The sequence below is a fragment of the Triturus cristatus genome, chromosome 1_2, assembly GCF_964204655.1.
Source record: "Triturus cristatus chromosome 1_2, aTriCri1.1, whole genome shotgun sequence".
In the NCBI taxonomy this organism is placed as follows: Eukaryota; Metazoa; Chordata; class Amphibia; order Caudata; family Salamandridae; genus Triturus; species Triturus cristatus.
The window spans coordinates 592,361,312-592,381,137 of record NC_140580.1 but is presented as its reverse complement, the minus strand read 5'-3'; the positions used below and the strand labels follow the sequence as shown (position 1 = coordinate 592,381,137).

Sequence of the window (19,826 nt, the reverse complement as noted above, 5' to 3'; positions counted from 1 at the left end):
AACAGAGCTGGGTAATGAATGAATTGAGTCCCTCTTTGTTGTCAATCCCCAAATGAAATGTATTTTATTGAAAAAAAAGTGGTGCACAAAACATCGTGAACAAGGCAGCGCGAGTCTGCTGAAACGCGTTGATGTTACACCTCGTTCATCAAAAATAAAGACCGAGTGCCCATTCTTATTTCGGAGTGCTGGGTGTTTGTTTCGCAACAGAAATACACCTATATTTGTATATATATATATATATATATATATATATATGTATATATATATATATATATATATATATATATATATATATATATATATTTATTTAGTTATGATGAACGTCCATACAGTGTATTAGAAATTGTTTCTATGGGAATACGTTATTGGTGTATATTGGGTACCTTTTTACCTGGGTGCATGTATGAATTTGGGCTATTAGTGAGACATTGTATCATATGGTTAATTGACAATATTATAATCTCACATTGTCGGATAAATTCATAATATAATTGAATGCATAGCATCATAATCAGCAGCATGTTTTAGAAATTACCAGGGTTTGTTGCGAATCTTGCAAACATACCCAATTGAAATGGTGAAATTGTGGAGTTCGATAGTATTTTTTCACTATCTATCATTTAGTGCACTCGGGGTACATGAGTTTGAGTTACCAGTGAGACATTATATGAAAATGTTAATTGATTATTTTCCGTTAATTGATGGACTTGTGAATAACTATATTATCACTAATATAATGCGTTATTTTGATCAAAATTACGAAAATGTACACAAATGAAATGTTTGATCGCGATAGTATTTCCTCACTATTCATTAACTTTGACCTGTATTTCTAAGGGAATTTGGGCAGGGGTCACCAACTTGACAAAGGCTTCGCCGAAACGCGTAGTTCTGTTCGTTTGAAACAATAATAAAACTTATTGTTTTGTCCTGGGTGTGCCGCTGGATTATTTACTGAGATTGCTCGGATTATATCCACACTGAAATACTTAAAACGGAGTTGCGACTGAGGCTGGCACCGGCGTCGATAGGAAGGAGAGCGGAGGTTCGCAACAATCTTCTCGTAAACATATATATATATATATATATATATATATATATATATAATATATATATATATATATATATATATTTCCCAAAGTTGTTCTGCAAGTGAAGACGCACTCACGGCAAATCCGATTCACAAGAATCCTTTATTCAGAGGGTCCGGTACAGTTGTGTTCTCGATTAATGACACCTACGCGTTTCAGAGCCCCCTGCTCCTTCTTCATGGGTGAAAGCAAACATGCAGGCAAACTACAAAGTCTTTTTACAGTTCCATGCTCCAATCATTGCCCTCTGGTGGGTTTTACAGGTGAGTACCTTTGGTGATGCATGACGGTATTTGTAGTATGGCAGCCTGACCAATTCAAACCCTTCGGTGGGTTGCCTGCTAACTGCTTGCTGTTAATTAGTATATTTCACAGCCCTCTGGTGGGCCTCAGGAAAACAATTGTCCGGTAATTTTCAAGGAAATGCCATGCCTTTTGAAGTTAGAACAATCCCAACTCCTGGCCTCATATTCCACACTGCATGACGGTGCGATCTTCCGCGGCCAGAACATGCCGCGTAAACATTTCCCAAAGTTGTTCTGCAAGTGAAGACGCACTCACGGCAAATCCGATTCACAAGAATCCTTTATTCAGAGGGTCCGGTACAGTTGTGTTCTCGATTAATGACACCTACGCGTTTCAGAGCCCCCTGCTCCTTCTTCGTGGGTGAAAGCAAACATGCAGGCAAACTACAAAGTCTTTTTACAGTTCCATGCTCCAATCATTGCCCTCTGGTGGGTTTTACAGGTGAGTACCTTTGGTGATGCATGACGGTATTTGTAGTATGGCAGCCTGACCAATTCAAACCCTTCGGTGGGTTGCCTGCTAACTGCTTGCTGTTAATTAGTATATTTCACAGCCCTCTGGTGGGCCTCAGGAAAACAATTGTCCGGTACTTTTCAAGGAAATGCCATGCCTTTTGAAGTTAGAACAATCCCAACTCCTGGCCTCATATTCCACACTGCATGACGGTGCGATCTTCCGCGGCCAGAACATGCCGCGTAAACATTTCCCAAAGTTGTTCTGCAAGTGAAGACGCACTCACGGCAAATCCGATTCACAAGAATCCTTTATTCAGAGGGTCCGGTACAGTTGTGTTCTCGATTAATGACACCTACGCGTTTCAGAGCCCCCTGCTCCTTCTTCATGGGTGAAAGCAAACATGCAGGCAAACTACAAAGTCTTTTTACAGTTCCATGCTCCAATCATTGCCCTCTGGTGGGTTTTACAGGTGAGTACCTTTGGTGATGCATGACGGTATTTGTAGTATGGCAGCCTGACCAATTCAAACCCTTCGGTGGGTTGCCTGCTAACTGCTTGCTGTTAATTAGTATATTTCACAGCCCTCTGGTGGGCCTCAGGAAAACAATTGTCCGGTAATTTTCAAGGAAATGCCATGCCTTTTGAAGTTAGAACAATCCCAACTCCTGGCCTCATATTCCACACTGCATGACGGTGCGATCTTCCGCGGCCAGAACATGCCGCGTAAACATTTCCCAAAGTTGTTCTGCAAGTGAAGACGCACTCACGGCAAATCCGATTCACAAGAATCCTTTATTCAGAGGGTCCGGTACAGTTGTGTTCTCGATTAATGACACCTACGCGTTTCAGAGCCCCCTGCTCCTTCTTCATGGGTGAAAGCAAACATGCAGGCAAACTACAAAGTCTTTTTACAGTTCCATGCTCCAATCATTGCCCTCTGGTGGGTTTTACAGGTGAGTACCTTTGGTGATGCATGACGGTATTTGTAGTATGGCAGCCTGACCAATTCAAACCCTTCGGTGGGTTGCCTGCTAACTGCTTGCTGTTAATTAGTATATTTCACAGCCCTCTGGTGGGCCTCAGGAAAACAATTGTCCGGTAATTTTCAAGGAAATGCCATGCCTTTTGAAGTTAGAACAATCCCAACTCCTGGCCTCATATTCCACACTGCATGACGGTGCGATCTTCCGCGGCCAGAACATGCCGCGTAAACATATCCCAAAGTTGTTCTGCAAGTGAAGACGCACTCACCGCAAATCCGATTCACAAGAATCCTTTATTCAGAGGGTCCGGTACAGTTGTGTTCTCGATTAATGACACCTACGCGTTTCAGAGCCCCCTGCTCCTTCTTCATGGGTGAAAGCAAACATGCAGGCAAACTACAAAGTCTTTTTACAGTTCCATGCTCCAATCATTGCCCTCTGGTGGGTTTTACAGGTGAGTACCTTTGGTGATGCATGACGGTATTTGTAGTATGGCAGCCTGACCAATTCAAACCCTTCGGTGGGTTGCCTGCTAACTGCTTGCTGTTAATTAGTATATTTCACAGCCCTCTGGTGGGCCTCAGGAAAACAATTGTCCGGTAATTTTCAAGGAAATGCCATGCCTTTTGAAGTTAGAACAATCCCAACTCCTGGCCTCATATTCCACACTGCATGACGGTGCGATCTTCCGCGGCCAGAACATGCCGCGTAAACATTTTTGTTCTAACTTCAAAAGGCATGGCATTTCCTTGAAAATTACCGGACATTTGTTTTCCTGAGGCCCACCAGAGGGCTGTGAAATATACTAATTAACAGCAAGCAGTTAGCAGGCAACCCACCGAAGGGTTTGAATTGGTCAGGCTGCCATACTACAAATACCGTCATGCATCACCAAAGGTACTCACCTGTAAAACCCACCAGAGGGCAATGATTGGAGCATGGAACTGTAAAAAGACTTTGTAGTTTGCCTGCATGTTTGCTTTCACCCATGAAGAAGGAGCAGGGGGCTCTGAAACGCGTAGGTGTCATAAATCGAGAACACAACTGTACCGGACCCTCTGAATAAAGGATTCTTGTGAATCGGATTTGCCGTGAGTGCGTCTTCACTTGCAGAACAACTTTGGGAAATGTTTACGCGACATGTTCTGGCCGCGGAAGATCGCACCGTCATGCAGTGTGGAATATGAGGCCAGGAGTTGGGATTGTTCTAACTTCAAAAGGCATGGCATTTCCTTGAAAATTACCGGACAATTGTTTTCCTGAGGCCCACCAGAGGGCTGTGAAATATACTAATTAACAGCAAGCAGTTAGCAGGCAACCCACCGAAGGGTTTGAATTGGTCAGGCTGCCATACTACAAATACCGTCATGCATCACCAAAGGTACTCACCTGTAAAACCCACCAGAGGGCAATGATTGGAGCATGGAACTGTAAAAAGACTTTGTAGTTTGCCTGCATGTTTGCTTTCACCCATGAAGAAGGAGCAGGGGGCTCTGAAACGCGTAGGTGTCATTAATCGAGAACACAACTGTACCGGACCCTCTGAATAAAGGATTCTTGTGAATCGGATTTGCCGTGAGTGCGTCTTCACTTGCAGAACAACTTTGGGAAATGTTTACGCGGCATGTTCTGGCCGCGGAAGATCGCACCGTCATGCAGTGTGGAATATGAGGCCAGGAGTTGGGATTGTTCTAACTTCAAAAGGCATGGCATTTCCTTGAAAATTACCGGACAATTGTTTTCCTGAGGCCCACCAGAGGGCTGTGAAATATACTAATTAACAGCAAGCAGTTAGCAGGCAACCCACCGAAGGGTTTGAATTGGTCAGGCTGCCATACTACAAATACCGTCATGCATCACCAAAGGTACTCACCTGTAAAACCCACCAGAGGGCAATGATTGGAGCATGGAACTGTAAAAAGACTTTGTAGTTTGCCTGCATGTTTGCTTTCACCCATGAAGAAGGAGCAGGGGGCTCTGAAACGCGTAGGTGTCATTAATCGAGAACACAACTGTACCGGACCCTCTGAATAAAGGATTCTTGTGAATCGGATTTGCCGTGAGTGCGTCTTCACTTGCAGAACAACTTTGGGAAATGTTTACGCGGCATGTTCTGGCCGCGGAAGATCGCACCGTCATGCAGTGTGGAATATGAGGCCAGGAGTTGGGATTGTTCTAACTTCAAAAGGCATGGCATTTCCTTGAAAATTACCGGACAATTATTTTCCTGAGGCCCACCAGAGGGCTGTGAAATATACTAATTAACAGCAAGCAGTTAGCAGGCAACCCACCGAAGGGTTTGAATTGGTCAGGCTGCCATACTACAAATACCGTCATGCATCACCAAAGGTACTCACCTGTAAAACCCACCAGAGGGCAATGATTGGAGCATGGAACTGTAAAAAGACTTTGTAGTTTGCCTGCATGTTTGCTTTCACCCATGAAGAAGGAGCAGGGGGCTCTGAAACGCGTAGGTGTCATTAATCGAGAACACAACTGTACCGGACCCTCTGAATAAAGGATTCTTGTGAATCGGATTTGCCGTGAGTGCGTCTTCACTTGCAGAACAACTTTGGGAAATATATATATATATATATATATATATATATATATATATATATATATATATATACATATATATATATATATATATGAACTTCGCCACATTAATCCAAATGCGCAGAAAAGACGAATACGTACCCAAATCTTTGTGCAAGGTATTTATTAATTCAGACACCCAGCACTACCGCCATGACATGTTTCGGCCTTCGGGAGGCCTTGATCACATGACGCCAAGAGGAGTGACCCTGTTTTTAAAGTAACAGTGTGACAGCACGTGACAATTGAAACAAAGTGCAATGAACATAGAGAAGGTATGTGTAACTGTGTATACCAGTCACGAAGTTACAAGCGTGCAGCAGCAATCAAGTATTATGTACAAATATAGCAATAAATACATTGTAATACTTTCAAAATGTACATTCATTCATGAACATTTAAAATCGTGTTTTTGTTAAAACCAATACCATGTGTAGACAGACTGAATAAAGACCCAATTATCTATAATCATTGTTCATTGGTAATTTGAAAGATGACCCCCAAGTGGGTGTACATACTTGCTGTTTGCCGTGCAATATTAAGCAGCTACTTAAGACCATATTAGATATTGTAAAATGCGCATTAATACATGAACATTAAAAATAACAATATTGAAAGCCTAGTTTGCCGTGCAAATGTACAAATATAAAAACTATTTTTGTGAGTTTAACATCCAGTAGTGAAAATACTAGGCAATATGTCCCAAGTGGGTACAATGTTATAGTAAGTATCCTACAAGCAAATGGGCTAGCCTAAAGTTTTAAAACTCCATAATATTTATTACTTCATAAATAATTAAAATAGTTCATAGTGCAAATAGGCAGATCATGCAGGAAAAAATAAATTTCTGATAGCTGCATGATATCGGCAACCTGTGATGGTTAGAGACTAACCCGATTAGCTAAAATTACCTCACCAATTGGATGCTACTACCAGCATGAGTGCTAAATTGGTCTCTACATTTGACTGTTGCTGCATTTGGAAATGAGGGATATAGCCCTAGTGGGCTACAGTTGCCTCTCTATGTTGGTTAAAACAAAGTGTAAGTGCATATATTAGTGCTACCAGAAATATACAAAAGTGTTAAAAAATGTGTAAAATATTATCGTTGGAGGCAGGATGCGAAATGTTACAAGGGCATCAATAATCAATATAGTTAAAAAGCCTGATTGGAAGCATTATAAACATGTATATAGGTCATCACTGGAGTTGAGCCCATTGGGCGCCTTGGTATCCACCTCCAGGATGTACCTAGTTTCCAATTTTCTAAGAAGAGCATCACGGTTGCCACCGCATTTGAGTGATGGAATCATATCCACCACAAAGTAGCTCAGGATGTCCAGGCAATGGCCATGGACCTCCTTGAAATGTCTCGCAACTGGGTATGATGCGTCATTGTTATTGATTGCCCTTATGTGGTGGAGTATCCTCTTGTGAGCCTGCAACTTGGTACTGCCCACATATTGCAGGCCACATGAACACTCCAGCAAATATACAGCAAATTCTGTTTTGCAGGTGAGCCTCTTTGATATGATGATGGGAACATCATGGAAAGGAATATTGTAAGATGTTCTACTTTTGCCATATTTGCACGCTTTGCACGTGGGGCATCTTTAAAATCCCTTCACTGTTTGTAGCCATGTTTTAGAGGTGACAACCTCTCGACTACTCTTAACCAGCATGTCACTCATAGAGCGTGCTTTTCTGAATGCTATACTAGGAGAATCAGCAAGAGTTACGCCTATTACCAGGTCATTACGTAATACAACCCAATTTTTGTTGATTATTTTGCACAGGGCACAGTGTTGATGATTATAGGTCAAAATTAATCTAAGCGGTTCTACAGTAGAAGCCAACGCGGTGTGCAGCTCCCCTGACTTTTTAGCGGTCAAGGCCATTGATCTAGATATTGATTCAGTTTTTCTGATGGCTTTGTCAATCATGTCTAATGAATAGCCTCTTGCCGGGAACCTTGTCTTGCTTTCATTTTGGGCTTTGGCACAGTCCTCATCCACGCTACAAATGCGTCTGATTCACAGCATTTCCCCATAGGGAACGCTGCGAATCAGGTGCTCAGGATGGTGGCTGGTAGCGTGGAGCACTGTGTTACCTGCATTTGGCTTACGGTGTAATTTAGTCTCCAGTTTCCCCTGGTCAATGTACACTTCTACGTCCAGAATGTTGACTGCTTCTTTACTCAAATGTGCTGTGAATCGCAGATTCAAGTCATTGTCATTAATCCGCTGAATGAACATGAGAGCCTCATTTTCATTACCTTTCCAGATGAGAAATAAATCATCAATATAATGGTACCATAGTATCACATGTTCATCTAACACTTCAGCAAATGTAACATTGAGGACCTACTCCTCCCACATTCCCATGTGGAGACAGGCATAGCTTGGGGAGAAGCAGGCCCCCATAGCTACCCCTCTTATCTGCTGAAAGACTTGATTCTGAAAAAGGAAAAAGTTATTGTTCAGACAGATTGAGATCATGTTCAGTAACATTTTGTTGTGGTTCAACATGCACATTGGTTTCATACTTAGGAAATGATCTACAGCTTTGATACCATCCCAATGGTGTATGCTGGTATACAGCGAAGTGATGTCTAAGGTGATTCATATATAGTCTTTTTGTCACACTACATCCTTAATCTTCCTCAAAAAGTCACTGGTATCCTGTAGGTGGGAGGGCAATTGTTTGACATGATCTTGTAAAAAGTAGTCAACATATATATATATATCTATACACATCACTCAGGCCATTTATATGAGCCAAACTCAAAAATCCAAAACTGCTCTGTAAAAAGTATCTTCTTATTCATATGTCTTGCCCTGCTGTAGACACTGACACAGATCTTTTCCAGATGGTCCTTTTCAGAAGTCGAATATGTCTCACTCTTACTGTGCAATGGTAGATAGAGTACCTTTTGACACCCTATACAGACTTACTTCTATGCCTGCATTTGCTCTAGTCCGTCGCGGCTGGCATTAATCGCGGGTGGGTGGGGCACGCTGGGAGAGGTGGTAAATGTAATAATACATTTAAAAAACGTACCTGTCTGCCAGCCGGCCGTGTCCCATATTTTCTCGGCTCCTGCTTCTGCTCTCCTGCCTCCGGCAGGAATAGGAAGCAGGCCACCTCCCTCCCCTCCCCAAAAGCCAATCACAATGTTGCAATGGCAGCATTGTGATTGGTCGGGATGGCACCCAGCCAGGCGCCTATGGGGAGGCGATTTTCTCCATGTAGGCTGCATTGCATGTATGAGTTAAACTGCAGTGAATTGCAGGAGCGGCTGGTGACCTTTCAGAGTGGTGGGCGGGCTAAGTGCCCACCACATTTACCTATGAAAAAAAAAACACCCTAAAAAGCCCAAATGAAAACATCCCCTCCCTCCAAAATATAACAATCTACATGCATTACATTCATTAAATAATACGAAAATGTACTTACCCGTGGGCTTTGTGTCCTCCTCGCTGTCTTTCGAAGCCTGTAGAATGAAGGACCCCCCCACCCCCAACCAATCCTGGAGCTGAATGAGAGCAGTGCCAGGATTGGATGGAGCAGGTTGGCTAAATACTCTTTCAGGGCCTAGAGGTCTGTGCTTGGCCTTCACCCAGCTGGGTGGAGAGGTTCAAAGAGTGCATGTCACATTGGCCGGCACAATTTTAAGTGCGTGGCCACCACTACTCCAGTCCTCCTGCTGCCAATGGGAAGCAGAGAACATGCCCTCCTGGCTCGGAGGCAGGCTCGTGGCTGTTGCACACCTTGGTTAAAAATAAAATGGCAATGAAATAATTGTATTGCTTTTTTATTTTTAACACTTTGCGCTGTACGCAGAAGTTGGGGGGGCAACGCTACCCCACCTTCATAAAGAAAAAGCTGCTGCTGAATTAGGAATTCAAGGCATTTTACGCCCAAAAAATAGATCCCACCCAGTAATTCTCTAATTAATGGCATTTAACTTGTAAATACACTGTACTGGGGTAGATTTATCACACGGTAACAATACAATTATTTGATTTTACCATACACCTAGTAACGAGCAACTCGTAATGAGGGCCTATCTGGTATGAAACTTATAGAATAAAGAAAACATTTACAAAAGCAAAGATAATGGGTGGTATGTGACAAGCCTCAAACAACTTTTCTGCCAACTTTATTGAATTCAAAGTATCTAAGCTATGTGTTGATGTTTTTTGTCCATTTTTATAAATTGTTTTAGGCATGCAGGATTTCCTTATGTATTAGAATAATATTCCCACTTAGGTGATTAGGATTGGAATAACTCTACATCCGTTGCTTTAGAATTTTCAAGGTTTAACGTAGTGAACAGCAGTAGCATCAAAATGTGCACCGATAACCAAAGCCCTATTGCTATCAATTAAGAGATTTTAACATGTTAATAGCACATACACCAATATTAAACTGAGAATCAAAGACTTGGTTCAAAAAGATTTGTAGAAGACAAAATTAAGAGATATTCATATGTAAATAAAATTCACAAACATTTGCTCAAGGGCATATTAAAGATATGTCAGGCATCTATAGATCTGTCCAGCGCAAATCGGTTTTACTTCAGTATAACATGGAAAATGTACACCTGAGATCACAATTTGTCCCAAAAGAAACCTCTGTGAATCAGGCCAAAACATCCAAATATGCAGTAGCAATGGGGGAAAATCAGGGACTTTCTGCAGTTATGAACATTTGTTTGTCTTTGTAAACCATATTTTCTGTTACAACATGTCTTCTTTTTAAAGCATTTGTATTTTGAGAGCAGTGCATGATGTTTATAGTTGGTGGCTTCTGACACTTCTGTGTATGTGTAGGCAGAAAGAGATCTTTCAAGATACTGCATAGAGGCTATGACTTTAAAGAAACTGATTTTTGGTGTTTTCATTTGTTTAGTCCTAAAACTTTAACAGTTTATCTTCTTCATGGAATGCAATGGATCACCATAACATGAATCTTTCTGTTTGCAGCTAAGCCCTCTGATGTATAGTATACTCTTGGCAACAAAAAGGGGAGAGGATATTTCTGGCTTTAGAGAACAGTTCGACAAAAAGATCCTTGCATTTGAAGAGGTAAGCAACACACCCAAGTGTGAGAGATCTTTATAATGCAATTTATGATAGATTGAAGTTCCTGCCATGTTCACCTTGTGTTAGGATCTTGGAATGCACAGATGCTAGTGGTCTATGTGTGAAATGTGAGAAATATATCCTTAACTTTTTCTATATGTGCCCATGGTGATGATGTCATCAATGGGGGGAATTCAAGTTTTCCATGTAGTAATTAAAATATTTTACAGCACATTTAGTGGCTTTGAAGAATTAAGTATTGGAAGGGAAACGTATATTTTTTATTGTTATACATGTAACTGATGTAAGTGGGTTTGAATGCCATGATTTAAACATTTCTCCATATACCTTGTAACATTAACTGAAAGAAAAGATATTGAAGCTAAATATGAAACATTTGGTTGAAGAGCAAATACTTGTGACTATATTGAATCGCTTAGCTGTTTGGGAGCTGATGGAGTAAGTGTGATGGTGCCTGCAGAAAGAGAATCGGAATATAACCTTGAAAAAAAGATCTTAAGAAGTCCCCTTGCTTGCTATCAGGGAGTCTCTTTGAAATCCTATTGATAGTGACAAGAGAGGAGGATCTTGCTCTCAGAATTATGGTGCCAGAGGAGACCATGGACTCAAGGCTGATGCTAAAAGATGCAAGGCAGAATAAACCATTTTACATCTTTGGGAGTGTTGGTGGACTGGTAGCCCCTCCCCCTCATGAAGCGGTAGCAGTAACGGTAAACAATGTTTACCGCAAAACTTTTTCCCCGCAGGGAATCACAAGGCAGTCGTTACAACGACCGCGTTGTGATTCCGCATACCATTACTTCGCAAGTTGAAACAACGACTTGTGAGGGGGGGGGTGTTGGATTTAAAATCCAACACCATCCATAGTGACCGCACAGACTGGAGTTGGAATAGTAAATTATACTATTCCAACATCCAGCGCCCCCCTCCACAAGTCGTTGTTCTGACTTGCGGAGTAATGGTATGCGGAATCACAACACGGTCGTTGTAACGACCGCCTTGTGATTCCCTGCGGGGAAAAAGACTGCGGGATGACGACATAGATTCAAAAGTTGCAAGGCAGAATAAACCATTTTACACCTTTGGGAGTGTTGGTGGACTGGTAGCCTCTCCCCCTCATGAAGCGGTAGCAGTAACTCCTAAATGGAGTGAGTATAAAGATGGTGCCATAGTAAAGTGGTTGATTGTTGCACATGAGGTTTCAACTAATACTATTGAGTGTGTCCTTGGAGGTCAGTCATTTAAATTGACATAATTTATTTATATAAAGTCCTACTGCACGATGATGAGATTGAGAAGGACCAATTGTGAACCTACCAGCGACTTATAAGGATATCGATGGGGGACAGTATGTTCTTCCTTAATAAACAGAATTTCATGGATCTGTGCAATAATTGTTTTTCTTCTGTTTCTTCACCTTCTCGTTTCCCTACCCTTTTAACAGTGAATGGAGAGAAGGGCATAGAAAATTAGATGCTGGAGTATTTCTATCAAAGACATATGTTTTATTTGTATAATTAGGAAATGAAACAAGATTGGGGAGTTTGTAGTTCAGCAAATAATTTTTTTACATGGAATTAAGTGAGTCATTACTTTACTGAATGTAGTGAAGGATCCAGCTGACGACTTGGCCAAAGAGGCATTGTATGCCAAGAAAGGAGAATGGTTGTCAGTGAAATGCCATGTAACAAGTTTGATTTATGAGCAGAACAATTACATTTGGGTATGGAGGAGTTGTAAATGTGTGCGTATTCACACTAGAAGACTGTAGCAATGATGTGACACTTCATGGTGATATAAGGTGTTGTTTTGCAAAGTTGCTTTCATGGTGCTATATCTATGAAGATAAACCAATGTTTTCAGTTCCAGAACTATTGGCACAAGTGCTTGGTGAGAGAGGTAATCTTTCCTGTAGATTTAGGCAAAAATTGTGAATTGCAGTGGCTTCTATTGTGCATGATTTATGAGTAATTTGAAAACCAATGCCTCTAAAACATTGTAGAGGGAGAGGAGAGGTACATGCATTTGTTGTAGACTACTGAGGGATCGGATGAGGTATTTTTAAAGATTCGTCTGGCATTGCAACCTAGATCTTTGAGGTTACAGGATATTTGGTAGACATTAACTAAAGAGCTGTGCTGGGGTAGAAGACAAAAAGGAACTTAAGCTAATTCAAAGTTTCAGTTTATTGACAGTTCCAAAAGTGCATTTTCATCATCAAACAGATATAAGATCAATAAAATCAGTATCTTAACCTATTTTATGTTTAATGTAATAGGTGCATACATTTCATTATAGAGTTACGTAATAATGTGGTAACCCGATAGGCCACTGGACCTGGGTAGAATGTGTTACAAAAAATAATGTCACAGTGGAGAACATTCACAATACATAGGGGGCCAGAACATACCTGCGGGTTGCTTGAAGGCATTCGTCCAACAGCTAATACCGTGGCTGTATCACGGGTGAAGCTTAAGTACTGGGAGTCAGCATGCACGCTGGGCACGTTCGTGGGAAAAGGTTTTACGACCTATTCATTACCGGCTGCTGAAGAGGGGAAGTCAAAATTGGCCCTCTTTCTTGCCCACAACGTGACAAGTCCTGACTGCAGGTTGCAGCGCACAATAAAAAACGGCACAAAGTTTGCAGTTCTATATAGGGGTCGAAACATCAACTGTGTTTTATTTGTTTGTCAAACCAGGCATCGTAGCACAACCAGGGGGCACTCGGCCACCTAGTTGAGACCCCAATGATGAAGCATGACACCAACTAAGTTGGTGCGTGAGTGGTCTTTTAAGTACACCTAATGGGTCCATGTACTTACCACACATAGTGATTGTAACACATAAGCATAGTGGGTTTGTCCACATTGTTTAAGTCTAGCATTATATTGGGGAGCAGGACGTACCCCATCCTCTTTCCCTCGCTCTCTCCTTGTTCTTCCATCCTAAATAATTGTACAAATAGTCTGGTAAAATGACCTTGCTTAAAATAAGCAAAGTAATCTATTTTATTAAAGCCATCAAGCACTTTGGTGAAAAACAGGGACTGGCACAATTTGAATCACAATGCTGCTGGACATTGGCATTTTTTTTTATGTCAGTGGAGGGGATAAAAAGAATGGTGGAGGTGAGGACCTTCCTGAACTGAAAAAGTGTTGTCTAGATTTATCTGTTAAAGGTTTGTTTATATTGACAAAGAGCATCCCTAGGGAAAAGATCTGCTGGATTGTATTAGTTATTTACCCAGAGGCTCTAAGCCTTTGAATATGTCTCATTATACACATCACTACTAATATGATCATTCATTCACTGAACTAACTAAAAAACAACTGTATAGTTACTGTCCCAGTGTTCAATTTAGCATAGGTGGTTCAGGAGTCATACAAAGGCGCAATGATTACAACTTCAAGAGGTTTCAGGAAGCATAAGGTTTGGGTTTAAAGCTGCACTATTTATGCCCAGAATATAATATAACTCTTGCAAAGCAAGGTAGACGTGTATTTGCATTGAGGGTGTTTTGATTGACTAGATATGAGAACATTAAATTGTTAATGGACAGATATAATGCTTTTGGCACATAATTGTTTAGTTTTCGTCTAAATTGATGACCATGCTATAGAGCGAGTGAAATTTTACGTATGCAGTATAAATATTGGTTCATCGGGAGGTGTAAACAATAACGTGCTTGGAGAGTGAAGTAAAAGAAGAGCAGCAAGCAAACCTCTCCATCTGCCCACTCAATATTTTCCTCTCACATACTTCCTTCTTTTATCTGTGGATATCACCTCCACAACACACTACTCCCTCACTAACTCCCACTCTCTATCCAATTGCAGGCCTGCAGTCATCCTTCACTTGAACTCCATATGGTTCTCACAACCATAGATTCATCCTCTGATTCACGTGACCATAATCATCTTAACTCCAATCTTCCTTTTTTAGGTCGCAGCCTACCAGACAGCACAGCTGTCTGGTTTGCTATAGACTTCTTGGGGACATTCAGAAAGTTGACCTAGGAATACATTCCACCTATAGCTTACCATTGGCTTTGTGGTTTGCAACTCACATTTTCTGGCTTTCTATTTGCTGGCTTTATTGGTCTTACGCTGTTCAGCTCGAATTTGTCCCTCCTGTTGCCAAAACGTTTTTGCTGTGTTCTTCCATGAACTCGCTTTCTGAAACCAGGCCTTTAAATCTTGTTATTATCTTGTCACATTTGTTGTGCATTCAAAGGCAGAGGTCAAATGTCAGGCTGTCTTTTCCAGGAAACTTGGTGTTCCTGTTTCTTTCTCTGACTTCAAAGTGAGAGGATTTATGTGACAATCATGCTGGCTGGTGGGGGTCTGCTTAAGGAAGGCTGTACAGATGCTACTTTTTTCTAGCACACAAAAAAATGTAAATGTCTGTAAATAAATTGTGCCGACAATCAAACTACTCGATTGGATGATGACATTTCCACACATTATCGTTTGTTCTCAGTACACCTTCATCAGTAAAACTGTATGTGAGTGCACATGTAATGGTCATTTCAATTGAAGATGTGTTTGTCTGTAATGACAGTACACTACCATATCATGCATACTCCACATTGCCCCACTCCACTCTATTCTGCACCACGCCGCCACTGCACTCTACTCTGCACTACTCCATACTACGCCACTGCACTACTCCATGCCACTGCACCACTCCACACTATGCCACTCCACTCCACATTGCATCACTGCACTGTACACCACACCACTTTAGTCTACACCCACACTACTCTACTATGCGCCAGTGCACTCTTTGACACTGCACTCTACACCATTCTGTGCCTCTCCACTCAATTTCACCCTACTCTGTACCACTCTACTCTATGCCTCTGCGCTCTACTCTGCAGCACTCTAAGCCACTCTTCTGCACTCTACCCCAATGCTCTCTACACCTTACTGTAACGGACATTGACATCGCTGGCTGTCTTTCTGCGCATACGCTACATGTGCTAATTTTTCAATTTTAACGTTGTGCTGGTTCATATTGTAAAAATTCTCATTTATTTTTAAAGCTTATTTGTGCTGTACCTTTTTCATAGTGTTTCTTTGTGTAATTGACTGCCTTGACTGTTTTAAGTACATTGTGTAAAGGAAACAACTTACTTTCATCGCATTTCCTCCCCGTTCCACCGCAGCCTGTGCTGATTGAGTGGAGGGAGCCTTGATGCGATAGAGTTCTTCTTTCTCCTCACTTCCGGTGGCATACTTTGTGGCAGCCATCTTGAGAAGTGATGGACTAGTCTACCCCCGAGCTCCCGCCAAACAGCTATAAATTTAGTAATGACGCTGACGCGCAGCAGAAAAGCTGCTAACTGACATTGAGATCGCTGGCTGTCTTTATGCGCATACGCTACGTGTGATAATTTTTCAATTTTAACGTTGTGCTGGTTCATATTGTAAAAATTCTCATTTATTTTTAAAGCTTATTTGCGCCGTACCTTTTTCATAGTGTTTCTATGTGTAATTGACTGCCTTGACTGTTTTAAGTACATTGTGTAAAGGAAACAACTTACTTTCACCGCATTTCCTCCCCGTTCCACCGGAGCCTGTGCTCATTGAGTGGAGGGAGCCTTGATGCGATAGAGTTCTCCTTTCTCCTCACTTTTGGTTGCATACTTAGTGGCAGCCATCTTGAGAAGTGACGGACTAGTCTTCCCCCGAGCTCCCGCCAAACAGCTATAAATTTAGTAATGGCACTAACGCGCAGCAAAGGCAAGCCTGTCTGCGCCCATCCACGCGCCGATCGTGCACAGCGACAGCCACTCTGCTGATTTTGGGAAGGATCCACCTGCCGCCCCAATTCTTAGGTACTCAAGTACTTTTCTACGGGCAATAGATGAGCAGGGTGGTGTTGGGGGGGAAGCTCAACCAGTGGCTTCGGCAGGGACTGTAGCCAACCTTACTAGAGGGAACTCCTTAAGATGTGGTCTGCTTAACGTTAGGTCCCTCTGTAAACATCATCTGGAGACGCAGTTGCTGTTAAAGTCTTATGACCTAGATGCCTTGGTGGTGACTGAGACCTGGACTCATCCCGGCTCTGACTTAGAGCTGGGTTTGGCGTATCCACAGGGTTATAAAGCCTTTCACAAGCCATGTCCTAGCGGTAGAGGTGGAGGGGTTGGGATTTTATTTAAGGAGGTGTGGAACTTCTCTCCTGTGGATATCGACATGGTCCAAGGGGTCGAGCTTTTGGGATTTGCTCTTAAAGACCATGGGCACCAGGTGTTGACGGGTATTATTTGCTACAGGCCCCCTGGGGTGGCCAGCCTCCATCAACAGAAATCCCTGATGGATGTGTTTAGTAATATGGCTCTCTCACATGCCAGACTCCTCATATTAGGGACTTTAACCTATGGGCCAACGGGAGTATGTGCCCTGGGTACAATAATCTCCTACACTCGTGTATGGACCTACTCCTTCCACAATGGGTGGTAGAGCCAAAGCAACGCCGTACCTACACCTTCCAGGCCAGCATACCGGGGTGCCCACGCTGTGTGTCTCCCTCGCCGCAGGACAACGCTACCGGACGCAGCGAGGGGAGACTACAGCTCCCGTGAGCCACTGCGCCCCTGTCGACTTCCGCCAACAGCACGCCCGAGGCGCTTAAAAGCAGTACTTCCCTCGGTGGAGCGGGGGACAATTCTGCCAAAGCAACGCTGTACCTACACCTTCCAGGCCAGCATACCGGGGTGCCCACGCTGTGTGTCTCCCTCGCCGCAGGACAACGCTACCGGACGCAGCGAGGGGAGACTACAGCTCCCGTGAGCCACTGCGCCCCTGTCGACTTCCGCCAACAGCGCGCCCGAGGCGCTTAACAGCAGTAGCTCCATCAGCGTCGCGGGACGCGCGCGGGCGGCGCCGGGCTAAGCCCGGGCAAAGGGCGGGCCGTCTGTGGCCGTCAGGGGCCGAGGGAGGCCGTGCTGGGCCGCATCTCTTGGTTCTTTTTTTTTTTTTTTTTGAAACCGTTTATTACAGAATCCAAAAGATATACAAAGATGGGCCTACAACCTTCAGGCCGGCCGCTAGCAGACAGAAAGAGCATATAATACAAACAGTAGAACACACGCTGCGGCAGAAGGGAGATCACAGGAGTTAAAGAAGCGTTGGCAGCCACATCATCCGGACCCCACACAACGGTTTCATTTTTATATAAATAACGAAGAAAACAAGTCCACAAGGCAATCCACAATCGGAAACAATAGCATGTGCTCCCTTGGGAGGGACCCTACCGGTCCACAGGAATATCAAGGGGGGGGATAGGTCGGGACGGAGACAAAGTGAACTCAAGCCCAGAACCAGGAGGACAAGCAGGCTAAGGAGACGGGGCCGGTGACGGATAAGGCATCAGCGGCGGGGTACAGATTCCCCCACGGTAGGCGTTCCAGGGGCCCCACACTTTCACCCCTTTCCCAGGCTTACCTCTCGCAACATACACCACCTTTTCCCGGAACATACACCAATCCATGTTGTCCTTCCACGCCGAGACAGTCGGTGACCTCTGGGAACCCCACAATTGCGCAATGTCACGCTTGGCCACCATATATCCCAGAGTCACCCACCACGTTGCGGCACTGAATAGTCGGTTGGCTCCCACACATTCATGAGACATCTCCTCGCCTCGGGTAGCAGCGGCACATGCGTAACTGCCTGCAAGACCTCGTGCACACCACGCCAGAATCGCGCCACCTCCGGGCATTCCCACAATATATGGAGAAAGGTCCCCAAAGAACCACACCCACGCTTACACAACCCGTCCACAGCATAACCCATACGCATCAGACTTGACCCCGTAACATAGACCCTATGGAGTATCTTGAGCTGGACGAAGCGAAGGCGAGCCGGTATGGCCACCTCTTTCGGGGAGGCCACCGCAGACACCCAGTCCTTGTCATCCAGCTCCAATCCATCAGCCCCCCACGCCTCCCGAAGGCCAGTCAGCAGTCCCGAACGATCATTGATGAGTTTTTTGTAGATTAATGAAATCGTGGCGTCCGGTACATGCCCATCTAGCACTCTATCCTCCAGAGGGGAGTACTCCGGGATGGAGGCAACGTCCGGGAATACGGAGCACAACGCATGACGGATCTGCATATATCGAAAGTACTCCCTGTCCTGCAACTGGAATTCCGTCTGCAGCACATCGAACGTTTTGAATCCCCCCCTCGTCCAGAGATCGCCCACCCTGCTGATGCCTATCATGTCCCACTTCTCAAAGCCCTTCGAGGTCCACAGGGAGCCCAGCCGCTCAGATGCGTATAGTGGCGTCGCCCGGGTCAAACGATCCTTCCACCCCATCGCCAAGTTAGCCGCGTGCCACACTCGCACCATGACCCGCGTGGGGCCCGTCAGACGTGCATCGAGCGAGCTAGAATAAAGCGCCCGATTATAGTCGCCGCCCGGCAGTAACATTTTATCCATCTCAAAGGCCGGGTTTAGAGCGGACCCGTAAAGGCCGTGATTTATCGCAGCCAGCTGGGAGGCCCAGTAATATCGCTTGATGTCTGGGAGGGCAACCCCCCCGTCGTACCACGGGAGCGTCAGCTTCGCCAGGGCGATACGCGGTCTACCCTCCCAGAACAGGCGGCGCTGCACACTCTCCACCTTGCGAAAGTAGCGCGCCGGGACAACGTCCATTGTGTTCTGTAAGGCGTACAGGAAACGTGGCAGCGACATCATCTTAAACAATGCCGCCCGGCCGAGCGGCGAGAGCGGCAAGCGCCTCCAACGCGCGACGTCGTCCTTCAGGCGCTGGAGGGGGGGAAGCAAGTTCTGTTTATACCGGGCCTCCGCGTCCAGGGTAATGAAGATACCCAGGTACCTAAATCCCCGCGGGGCAATCTGGATAGGACAACCCCGCGGAAGGATAGGAGCCTCCCCAGAGAGGACATACACACAAGATTTAGCCCAATTGATGACTAGGCCGGAGTTGAGGCCAAATGAGTGCAATACATCAACCAGCACTATCAGCGATTTACGCAGGGAAGCCAGGTACAAAAGAATATCATCAGCGTAAAGAGATACGCGGTCCTCATACTCGGGGGTCCAGCGGAGACCACGGATAGAAGGATGCCACCGCAGCCACTCCGCCAGGGGCTCCAAGGCAAGCGCGAAGAGGAGCGGCGATAACGGGCAGCCCTGCCGCATGCCCCTGCCCAGCTCAAACGGAGCCGACACTCTACCGTTTACGGCCACCTGCGCCAGCGGTCCGGAATACAACAATTTCACCCAACCAATGAATCCCGGGCCA

At 44.3% G+C, this 19,826-nt stretch overlaps 1 protein-coding gene across 1 annotated transcript in view; it reads left to right on the top strand.

Annotated features, from left to right (window-relative positions):
• The window catches only part of LOC146867705 (glutathione S-transferase omega-1-like), a 134,914-nt gene that overhangs the window by 72,782 nt on the left and 42,306 nt on the right, over positions 1 to 19,826 (top strand). Inside the window, exon 4 of the mRNA XM_085607080.1 lies at positions 10,426 to 10,527. Coding sequence (XP_085463206.1) covers positions 10,426 to 10,527 — 102 coding nt within the window. The remainder of the gene's footprint in view (positions 1 to 10,425; positions 10,528 to 19,826) is intronic.